At 44.8% G+C, this 12,362-nt stretch overlaps 1 protein-coding gene across 6 annotated transcripts in view; it reads left to right on the top strand.

Moving 5' to 3' along the window:
• The window catches only part of PATJ (PATJ crumbs cell polarity complex component), a 3,332,662-nt gene that overhangs the window by 2,156,100 nt on the left and 1,164,200 nt on the right, over nucleotides 1-12,362 (top strand). For all 6 annotated transcript variants that reach the window (XM_069642041.1, XM_069642043.1, XM_069642045.1 and 3 more), the window contains one exon: nucleotides 9,236-9,308. In XM_069642041.1, the coding sequence (XP_069498142.1) occupies nucleotides 9,236-9,308 (73 nt within the window). The remainder of the gene's footprint in view (nucleotides 1-9,235; nucleotides 9,309-12,362) is intronic.

Here is a 12,362-nt window from a genome sequence, read left to right as displayed (position 1 = left end):
GCTTGAGAGCGAGGGCTTCGTAGCCAGTAAGTGATTCCATTTTACATTCCTTAAATTGTAGTGATATTTTGTGGATAATGGTCACTCCTCCATCTAAGCGATCTGCTCTGAGGAGGGTGTACTCTGAAGGGACAGCTAGCGCGATCTGTGGGCCTGAGGCAATATGTAGCCATGTTTCGGTGAGCACTAAGAAGTCAAGTATGAGTTCTAGTATGCAATCGTGTTTATCGATTGCGTGTGCACCAAGGGATGTGACATTTAGTAGGTCTCCTAATAGAGGCTGACTGGATTTGGGCGAGCTCGATGGCAAGGTCAGATGGGTCTGAGGGAGTGTCGCTGTGGTGTTAAGTAAGTTTAGCTGGGTCTCATTAGGAGTGCTAGTCCGATGAGAGCCGATGTCGGGGATCTCTTGAGTCACATGAGATTTGGACTTCGTAGTGGCGTTGCGACAAGGAGGTGAATGATGGTTTTTGATGTAGAGGTGTTGGTGATGGGTGCGTACTGAGAGTCTATTATTTCTTTTAGATACAGCGATGGGTCTTGTTTGGACTATATTGAGTGTGGTTCTGGTGGAGAGGCGTGTGTGGCGTGTTCTGCCTAGTAATGGCAGGGTTTGGATGTGGGTATGAAGTGTGGTCGGGAAGGCTGGAGTGCCGGGAAGGAATGGCATGTGGCAGGGCAAGGAGTGGTGTCTGGGGCAGTGGACCCGGGACGAGCCTGTCTTGAGGAAGATATATGTACCTTTAGAGCAGACCGTGTTGTCGATAGGCGTTACTGCTGGGTGACCAGGAGTAGTAATGCCGGGTCTGGTGTTATTGGCACAGGCGGGCATAATTTGGTGAAATGAGGCACTATATAGTAGGAGGAAGAAGCTGAGGATAGAGAGAATTGTGTGGATTGGGGTTGGGGCTCTAGGGTGTGGGCGCCCAGACCTATTACTAGGTGGCTCGTTAGCCTGGGGGGGTGTACACCAACGCAGCGCAAGGCGTGTGTTTGCATTAGGGCGAGCGCACTGGCAAAGTGCATGGGGTGCTAAAGAGACGCACTATTAGCGCAGTGTGGGTAGCAGGTGGTTACAGTGGCGTGCTGGTGTGGAGGTACTGATGATTAGGGTGAATAAGGTGTGGGCAGGGAGCAAAGTAGGTAGCAAAGCGAGCCATGGAACTGGAGATACAGTGTAGTAGTTGGCGCGGCAGCGGGCTACCAATGTGGGCGTTGGGCCAGAGAGTACTTATGCAGATAGATAGGCTAATTCAGAATTAGGCAGTGGACCATAGAACACCATGCAACTAGGCTAATTCAAAAATTGAATAGCTGGCCAGAGAACATCAAAAAACTGGGCTAATTCAAAATTAGGCAGTGGGCCACTGAACACCATACACATTGGCTAATTCAAAAATTGAATAGAAGGCCAGTGAACATCATAAAGATAGGCTAATTCGAAATTAGGCAGTGGGCCATAGGGCACGATACAGTAGTTTAAATCGGTAGTAATGGGTCAGTGAGCACTTTTACATGCAATAAGGCTAATGCAATTTTGAACGTTTAGGCATCTAGATGTGGTAATACAACATTGAGTGTTATTCCGACAAAGGAGCAGTGGATGCTGAACGCAATCATGGGCGACTAGCTATGAACTAGGTTCAGGTTGGGCAGTAAAACAGTCGACATGTAAGCAGGGGGTGAATATAACATTCTAGTCGGGTGTTAGGCAACGTAAGTAGGTCTGCATTGAGTAATAGCTCGTAGCAGTGATGTCAGGTGTTTGCTTCCGTTGTGATAAGGCAACTGCAATCATATAAGCATTTTGGTGGCAAAGCGGATATAATAAGCAATCGTATAAGCATTTTGGTAGCAATACGGATAAAAGTACTTTGTTGAAATGGCTTAAGGTAGAGCTGCAGACATTTTCAGCAACCGAGTCAGGATTCGAGAACGCCGTAGAACGCAGAGTAGGTGGTGCGGATTGAAGAGGTATTGCTACGAATACCTTTGTGCAGTGTCGTGGCTCACGGCAGTTGTGCGATGGTGAAATGCGCTAAATGAGCGGCAGGCGTTGCTTACTAGCGAATCAGATGGAGCGATGTGCGATAATGCGCATAAGCACACGCGAGGTCAAGCAAAGTATAAGGCACGTACATCACGACAAGTACAAGGTACGGGTGGGCTGGGTGCATAGGATTGGGGGGGATTGCTCCAAACAAATTGTGAATCGGTGCTAACCGTGCATGTTGACCATCCATGGCATCCTGCCTGGGTCACACCCCCATCCCATCATTGTCGTCATCCCCATCCTCCTCATCTGCTGGGTCCATGTCCGGGGGCAGTGCAATGTTCCGTCAAATACACATATTGTGCATCATGGCACATGCAGGACAGTTTTGTCAACCTTTATGGGGCTATAAATTCATCCCACGCTTGATCTACTGGGGCAGCGGTACTTGGCCTTGAGCAATTCAAAAGTCTGTCCTATGATGCCCCGTGTACGGATGTGTGCCCGGTTGTAGGACTCCTCATGCCTGTTCCGTGGTCGTCTAACGGGTGTCATCAGCCATGGCGTGAGGGGGTATCCGGCATCACCTGCATGGGAGTGACAGAAAGGTGATTGGATGTTTGTGATGGAACTTTGTTTTCAGTGATGATAGCATGTACACATTCTCAGGATTTTGTTAGCACACAACATAGTACAAGCCATAGATTACCCTATGCATTTTGCTAATTTTGATTTTCATAAACTTTTCTATATTCCAAACTTTGGTCACTCGTTCCTAATGAGACTCTTTGCTCAATGTGTGCAGTCATGATATGGCCTTGAATTCTACAACATGTCTTATTCCTTTCAATGTACACAATGGTGTGTTTCTGCTACTTTCTCACTGGTTGCAATACTCCATTGCATAGTGTGCCACTCCATGGTTAGGGCGTATTTCCATTAGACGGTAAATGGATTCCTGTCGCATGGAACAATGTCATAGACCTCATGCAGCGGTAAGCTGGGTGCACTCTAGTGAGTGCCTATTTACCTATTTAAACCCCCGCCCACCACTACACAGGGCTCAAGCATTGGTCATTCTACTCACCCAACAGCCAGGTGCACTCTGGTGAGTGCCTATGTACCCCCCAGATCCCACTACACAGGGTTCAAGCATTGGTCATTCTTCTCACCCAACAGCCAGGTGCTCTCTCCGATGTGCCATGTACCCTAGCAACGTGGAGTTCTGCAAGACCATTGAGTCGTGTGTCGATCCAGGAAAATGTGCACAGCAATGGTTGATGAGGTGTTCATCATCACAGACCATCTGCACTTTGAGGGAGTGGAATTGTTTGTGATTTCTATACACTACCTGAATGGCATGTCTGGCAACCAACTCCGCATGGGTGCAATCTAACACACCAATGCAATTGATCATGTCTTGAAGGGCATGGAAGTCCACTTTTGTGGCATTAACCTGTGCAGGGATTCGGGGTAGGACAATGTGGTCTGCCGCATGGCGCAGCAGTGCATCCAGTACCTGGAACAAAATCCTGGGAAAACAGGGTTGTGACAGGCCGTGCAGCTCACCCACGGTGTGCTGGTATGTGCCGGTTGCAAGGAAGTGCAGTTTCAGCAAGGGTGGAATAGCAGTCCGTGTGTTTATCATGCTGCTGATGTCGTCATTAATGAGGGTGACTTGATATTATGGTCCCCCTGTCAAGCCTGTACAAGGTGTGGATTTGGCTTGGGGTCAGGTTCCAGGGTGAGGCCCTGATACAGGGTATTGGTGGCTGCCTGCGGGTTGCTACCTGCTGCACATTGATGTTCGGCATGGCCAACTGGTTCCTCATTTGCCTCCTGCACTTATGCCACCTCCTCTGCCTCTCTGCTGCTTCATCCTCAATAGCTCCTTGCAGGTTCTGCAGCCCAATTGCTGCTACATCGACTGCCAGCATGGTTGTGTTGGGAGGTGGGTTGGGTGTGGATGGGGTCCTTTTGTAAATTACCAGTGGTAAATTGTGTGCAGCTGGGCTAATTTACTACACCTGTGGCCTGTTGCTGCTCACCTGCTGCTGTTTTACGTCTGGTCCACAGAGCTGGTATTACAGGCGTGGTGGTCACAGTGCCACTGCCATTTTTATGGCAGTGTTTCCGTGTTGGCGGAACTCCGAATGTGCCCGTACTACTGCTGTGAGGGTACTTCGGGGACATCCGGCGACGCGTTCCGCTGTTTACGGTCAGAGTGCTACCGATTGCTGTAGCACCGTGGGGCTCACTTTGCAGTGACAGTGTTTCTGCACTTATGACTCGGAATGTGACAGTCCGGTAAACTGTGCTGGTACGGTGGTACCAACGCCTCTATTTCCGGACCAGTGTACTTGTAATGAGGCCCATTGATAACTATATCATTTATGAAGTGCTGCCTCTTCAAAAGTAATGGTTGTGCTATCCTGGCAAAAGCATACCAGGGGAAGAATAGTTGTGATGAGTTAAGAGTTTGTTTGAAACCTGAGAAATACATTTTTATGTGAAGGAAAACAATTTCCTTGGTTTATGAATTAGTGCTTATGAAAGAGACATTGGCCTTATAGAGAAGGATATTGTGGAGGAGAGCTACTGGTTTAGTTTGGAACAAGTGTTTATGGAAAAGACCTTTGTTTTGCCTGGTGGAAAGGCTCAGAGGATGGAAAAGACATGTTTGTGATGAATTGAACAGATCCTTGTTCAAGCAGAACTTTCCCAAGGGTATTCCTGAATTGATCCAGGGGAAGGGAGCCCAAACCTGGTCACAAGGAGTACTTTCTAAAAGCTATAAATTTGAACATGTGCACTGGTTTGATGAACTGAAGATGGCCAAATATTCCTTATACATAACAAGGCTGCAAAGGAACTCGCCCCTTCATCACATCCCTTATTAATGCTTCATTCAAATCCAGCAATATACCAATTACGCTGATGACACCCAAATACTAATTCCTATCACTCGTGACTATGCCACAGACAGCAAAATATTCAATGACATCTACCCCATTATACAAACCTGGATGGCTAATGATGATAAGACAGAGCAGCTCTTCCTTGGATCCCCTGCTAACCGGAACAAACTAGATGAACAATTCACCTCCTTCAACATTGATGGAAACATAATCAAAATCTCTAAGGATGTAAAAACCTTAGGCATTTACATTGACTCTGCTCTCTCTTTAACAAGACAAACCAACGCTATTGCTTCCTCTTCTGCCTATTCCTGCTAAATTATCACTGCTTGGAGACCATTCATAACCACAGCAGATTGCATCATAATAGCTAGGGCCTTAGTCCTCTAAAAACTTGACTATTGTAATGCACTATATCTTGGCACCACTCAACGGAACCTTTAAATAAGATACAAGTCATACAAAAGAACGCCATTAGGTTAGCTCTGAATATACTGAGATCCCAACATATCACTGTAACCAGATGCAACCTGAATTGGCTTGCCGTCAAGCAAAGAATCGCACTCAAAACATTGTCTCTCATTCACAGGTGTCTTGCCAATTTGGCACTGAAATACCTGTCCAACAGTCTCCAATATAATTTACCAGCCCCTCTGACTAGAACCGCTCAGACACACTGCATCAAGATCCCCTGGTTCAATCTACAAAGTGCAGGAGGGATTAGCTTCCTTGTCCTAGAGGCTAAAAGTTGGAACGTGCTCCCTTAACACTAAGATCCAAACCCTCCTACCATCTATTCAGGAAAAATGTCAAGCTATGGCTACGCGAGCAAAAATGTAGTAAACCCATATGACACTGCCCACCTTGTAGAGTTCTCTCTGACAATGTAACTATTATATGTACAGATCTGCACACAATTTAACTACTGTAAATTTGTAAATGTTGGTTGTCAGGCCCCGCCCTGGCAATCCTCTGTTCCATTCCTATGTTTCTGTTAAACTCAACTGCACATATGTAACTTTCCTATGTGCCTGTTAAATTTAATTGTATATATGTAACTTTTTAAACTCTAAGATGAGTGTTATAATTATGTAAATTATAAGTTAAGCACCCAGATGCCTCAGGGCTTGGCTCGCTCTACAAATAAATAAAATAAACTAAACATTTGTGTTGTATGTATTATTGTGAGTGTCAGATGCTTTTTGGACACTAGCCCATCTTTCTTTAGTTTTAGTTTATAGGCAGGGACATTCTCATTAGGATAGGGAAAGACAGGCTGTTATCTCACCCTTTTTATTTTAAGAAAATGGCAAACATTGAGAAAAACTATACTTTTGTGTCCGTCCCACATTTCTGATCCCTCACAAATATCATGTAGTTCTAAGAAGTAACGTGCACTGTGTAATCACTCAGATCCTTTGTAAGTATATTAACATGAACCTCTAGCATGCGGTTTGTCATACTGCTTCCCTTGCAGTGCAGTGACCTTCTGATTTTGAGTAAACACGTTTTTTATTTTTGTCTTTAGTGTAGCTGACAGGTGAAAGTTTGCATAGATAAGGCCGTGGCATCAGTAGCATCCAAGGCAGTGATTAGGACTTCAACCCTAGACATTTTCCCAGGCACATCTACCTTGTATACGATATTACTGGGTGCCAGCTAGGATGAGCATCAACCCTTGTTGTGGGCTTACACATCTCCTCACTTCACTTATACTATAAGATCTGTGCTTAGGCCTTTGGAGATAAATGGTCACATCAACATTGAGGCGATAAGGGCTGCTGTTTTTTACTAGTACACTTGCTAGTGCTTCATGTGCACTTAAAATGCACGCTTGGGGTACATCGAAATTGCAGTTGCACGGGCCCGACAGGGCCTGTGTTCTGCCCAAAGAGCAGTGTGCTGGTAGGAATTCCACTGATCACTGCCCTCCATGATTTACCTTGGGCAGCAAATTTGCCTGTATTCAGGTGGGGCACACACTGACAGAGCTCGCATATCTATAGCCCACCCCTCCCTTGCCCCTGCAGCTTATCTGTCAAACGGCTCTCAGATCTCAAAAAGCATGTCAGTAAAACGTGAAGCAAAAGCAACCTGGGAAGGGATAGTGATTTTTAAAAGTGGGTGGTGATCTGGGAGTGGCTTCTCAGTGGACACAGCGTGTCTGTCACTAATGTTCCCTAGGCAGTCTCTCTGTGCTCAAGGTATATCTTTTCATAGATGCAGTTTGGATTGAAGAGCAGTAAACCTTTTTTGACAGAGCATCGATGCCAGAGCTATGTCATTTCACAAGCATATGCCCTCTGTATATTCAAAGGTGCCTGCCCTTCTCAAGATCTGGTCTAGTATCTGGTGGGGCACAACAGTGACCTTGAAGTCCCAATGGTACTGCCTCCCTTTAGCCCAGTTTATGCCCATTTAACTTATTCATCCCCAAATGATGAGTAATGACTGGTATTTTTTCCTACATTTCTTTGACTTTTCTAAGGTTCCACGCAGTTCATATGTTCTAGTTATAGCTCTCGTTCCTGAGCAGGACTGCTGGTTCTCAATTGTTGTAGCCATGAGTCTGCCAGAGAAACTTGCATGTTCTGTGTGCTGAGCTTCCGCCATTTTGCCTAGCTCACACTTACCAAAACACCACAGCCTTCCATTGGTGTTTGGTCTGCCCCACTAGTGCACGGACTAGCACGTCACACAGCCCGCCCCATGGATTCTTCCCCCACCGTTGACTCTGAATCTTGTCCTCATGACCTACTTCATGCTTTTGTTGGCTGGGAACCTTTTTCTCCACTGTCCCGGGAGTACAGCCTCTTGGTCTCCCTGCCTCCTCAGGCTCCAGCTGTGAAAAACTGTGTTAAGCGGCAGTCTGTCACCCTTTTCCATGGATTTTCAGTTGAGGTCACTGTACCAAGCAATGGCTCTCCACCCAATCACGGGGACTGATAGGAACAGCGGGCACAGATACTGCAATTTCTCTTTGCGGGCTCCACACAAGATTAGGATGATGCGTTGTTTTCAGATGTGGAATTTGTCCAGGCAAGTGAGATGGCATTGCCTCCATGCTTCAGCTGGGTAGGTTCGATGACCACACTGGTGTTACATGAGGATTTCCTGCCTCAAAGTGGGATTCAAATGTTGGTCTGATGAGTCACGTTATTCCCCTGAGATGGTTTCATTGTATGGCTGTGCATCGGCACAGCAGAGGTGAAACTCACAAGGCTGCCATCAAGGCCATGACCCAACAGTTGACATTTTTTTTATTAGGCGTTTGGTGACAATTCTGCCATTTCCCTGTGGTCGACCTTAGAAAACAGGTGGGTTTGTGGCAAATGTCGATGGTGGTTTTGAGTATTTGTACCCATGACCTCCATTACGGTGCGTTGTGCACCAAGGAATCATTGTGGCATCTACTGCATATCCGTGCTAGACCATCTGATGCCTGATTGAAAATATTCCGGTCCTGACTGTATTTGAGGCTGTTTTTTATAGATAAGGAATCCGATGATACTTTCCCAGGTCGTTGTCATTTATCGTCTTGTAATGTTGCCTGCAAGTAAAGTTACTCAGAGGAAGTATAATCTGTATTACTTGATCAGGTAAGTGATTAGCCACTTTGACCTTTCTTTCTGCAAAGCTTTTAATTGTCATGAACTTGTGATGGGCCAAAGAAAAAGCAACCACACCCTTCCTATTGGTGCCCTGTGTCTAGAGACTGCTACATATTATGTAGTTAATAATCAAGATCATAACTTGTCTTTTGTTTTCAATTTATAAATCTGACAATTGTTCACAGATCAATTGCAGAAGAGGAGGGCTGGGGTTTACATGTATTTATTTTTGTTTGTGTGAACGGGCACTTCGCTAATTTCATTAAAGTGTTTGTCTCAAGCACAAGACTACACAGAAATACACCCAAAGATTCTTGGAGAGTCAATGTTTGTTCATCAGCGAATGTTTGTAATCTGGGGCTCAATGTGTTAGACTATCAATTTTAGTGGCTGATTAGCTTCGCAGGTAAAGTTTGAGTATTTGTTGCGAACAGTCATATCACTTGTCAAATTCCTAGTATTCATATTGCTGGGTTGGAAGTGTTTTTGTAGCCTATAATTTTGCAAAATCCACACCCCTGATTCACAATGTCATGTATTTGTACAACATTGCTGTCAGATCCAAATCATAATGTTATATTGCTGTTTGATGACATTTATTGTATGCCTTTATTATAAGCCATCAACGATGTAAATATCAGTTATTCATGTAAAACATTTCTATTCAATGTTTCCTCACGCACAATATTCTGCTTTGTTCCTGCATTTGACAGAAATGAGGATGCAGTCAACCAGCTGGCAGTTACGCCTTACCCATTACCTCCGAGCTCACACTCTTCTAGTGAGGTAAGAGCCTTGCTGATTTGCATGCACATTAGCATATCTAACTTAACAGTAGCCTGCTGACAAACCTGAAGGTGAGATCCAGAATATGAATTCTGGTAGCATCAGCCGAATGTTAGAATTCAACCACATACCTCTCAGCCGCTCCCTGAGGATGGTACAGACAACAATGCTTTCCATAGCGGCGATCTCATGACACATGATCTCACATATTCCACCTGCTTAAATTGCTCAGTCATGTAATCATCATCTGTTACATTGGGAGTTCAAGTCTGTGCACTGAGAGTGCAGTGCATTAAATCCAAACAAGTGGATGATAAGTATCTATCAAGTTACAGTATGTAGGTGGAATGCAAACTGGTCATTTGGAATACATCAGTTTGCACTGTCTGCAACACCTTTGGCCCAATAACTGTTACATTAAAATAAATAGATTTGACTAAAATAGCTTATTTATATAGACATCTTGAGAAAATATTTCTAGCAATACATTTTGCCAACATTCTATTGCTGCTCCAAAGCCATGCCGCTGGGATTTGTCATTCATCTACATTGCATGTGGTGGATTTTATAAGAGAACGGCACTAAATCTTTTTAAAAGCAACGTTCGTTTTTTTAATGCTGTCTATTGGTTAAAGGATGTTTTTGTATATCTCCCTTTATTGTAATGGCCTCCAGTAGAAATCCAGATGTTTAAATTGGACAAGGAGATACAATTTCAGAAAATGAATACTAGTTTTGGTCTACCCAAAACTAAACGATTAGGTTACTACTGTGACTAGCTTTGGACATTGAGATGTTGTCACCATGTCGTTTTATTTCCCCTAGAAGGCATTAAGCTTTAGCTATTTATGGTGGAGCTCTCCTAAAATTATTTGTTGTCACGTATGGCATTTTTATGCAATGGGGCTATCCTGTCTTCTTGCTCCAGTGGCAGCCTTGGGGACGATTGCAGAAATAATGGTGATCTGTGATTATACATATATGTTGGTTCATAGGAAAGGTGTGCTATGCTACTGGATCAGACCTAAAAGGTCCTTCAATGTGTCAACACTAATGGGGATTGTTTGGATACATTCTGATGGACCGCTAGGGGGGTGCAGACCAAGATTGCTGCCTATCCTTGAACTCCTCTGTGCACCTCCTTATAAAATTGAAATTGAATATGTGAATCTCCCCTGAAAAAGAACGGATGTTCTGATTTGAGTCATTAAGGAGGTACACCCCTGCCCTCCAAACAAAAAGCTCCAGAAAAAACCCATGCGCAGTTGGAAGTGATGCAGGACGGCGTGTGGAGGGTGCGAAATAAGTGGGGTGCTGAGTTCCTCCACTGAAGTGAACACCAGCTGGCGAAGCTGTGGAGGAGAGACAGAAGATCACGGAGGATTGAGGTGGAAAAGGAGAAGCTGGTGGAAACACTGCATCGCAGACCAGGGGTTCCGTAATCACTGGGTGGAGTAGAAGATGGTAGGAGGAGGTATCCGGAGCGTCGCACGTCTGCCTCGAGGCACCGCAATGCAGCCCGCATTTGAGTTCCAGAACCCCCGATCAGCAATTGTAGGAAAGGTACGATGGAGGTGAAGATGAGATTGAGCCATCAACCCAGATACAGCAATGGATGGGCTCAGGTCCCCTCCCCACCAGTTGCACACCTGCACTGCCCCCGGGCCACCCTCGCTCTCTGGGGCTGTTTCTGTATGCCTAAAGCCCCCTACCAGCACTTGACACCTGATATCTGCACTTACCCATGCACATGCCATCAGCTGGCCACACTTTTTATTTATTGTCTCTATTCATTTTACTGTAATCCTATGTACTGCACTTCCCCCTTCCCCTGAACTTGCGCGATATCGATTTCACCTGGCCTAGTAAGATCTTTGTCGCCGTCTTCCCTCTGTTCCCCCTCCTTTCCTAGTTGTGCCTTGAAACACTTGTGTATAGGCGCGTTATAAATGCCATATCGTATCCTAATCCTGTGTGGGAAACAAGGCCAGTGTATCAGAAAGCAAACCCAAGGAGGAAGCTGATTTTTCCTTCTAGATTGATGTTGTGCGCTATTAACCAGTTCTGGAAGCTTTTGGCCCCCGACAGCATTATCTGTCAACATTGAGCACTCAGATGGTGACAAGGGCAAGGAGCCATCAAAGGTAGTCGAGGGTAAATCTCCCAGACTAGCACTATGTGTGATAAAAAATTCAGTGATCTTCTTTTTTATGTTGGTCGAAGTGAGGGTAAAGTCCTGATTGAGTGGTGTTAAAAAAAGAAACCTGTGAGACGTTATGTCGCCTGAGCACAGAGCACGGAGGAGACTGCTCGAGCATACTGCTGGAAGGGGGAAGCAGTACGAGAGGAGGTGGATTCAAAAGTCAAGATGTCTTTCGCCATTTATTTGCTTCTCAAAAAGTGATTTAGTTATTCACGGGGGCGTCAGATTACACACCCCACAGGCCCCCACAGCAGTAACCATGTACCTCTTTAATGCAATGTCAGTAGACTCTGTGCCCCTGTTCCTCTGCTCAAAACTGCACTTTGCGCGTGAGCTCGTTTAAGAGCTCCAACACACTGGATTTGTTCCGCCCCTCCATGATGTAAGGAGCGCTGTTGGAAAAATAAAACAGTAATTGAAGTTCGCGGCTCATTATCAAAAGTGCCTCACTTTAATTGTTAGCTGCTGCGTTTACAAAGCAAATTAAAATGTTTTTGATGTAAAACAAAGTATTTGTAAATGGAAAGAATTCTGCTGCATTCTGATGACCTAAAGTCAGTTTACACCTGGTTTATATTCCTGGAAAGTCAAATGCATATAAAGAAAAAATTGACTATTGGTAAAAATGTTACCCTTATGAAGCCGATTGACTCATTTTTTAATAATAGCTAGATAGTTCAAATTTTTGATAGAAGTCATTTTTGATAATAACCATCCTGAGCATTTGCAATGGGATCGGTTTATAGGAGGGTAAGCTTAATCACCTTCCCAAGATTCACCTGTTTGTGAAAGTCATTGGAAGAGAAACCGTTGGGTCTTTCGAAAGATCCTAAGATTAAGACTTTGACACC

The sequence above is a fragment of the Ambystoma mexicanum genome, chromosome 1q (genome assembly GCF_040938575.1).
Source record: "Ambystoma mexicanum isolate Mex_15411 chromosome 1q, UKY_AmexF1_1, whole genome shotgun sequence".
In the NCBI taxonomy this organism is placed as follows: domain Eukaryota; kingdom Metazoa; phylum Chordata; class Amphibia; order Caudata; family Ambystomatidae; genus Ambystoma; species Ambystoma mexicanum.
Note: the sequence above shows the minus strand (reverse complement) of the source record. Positions and strands in the feature narration are given on the sequence as shown.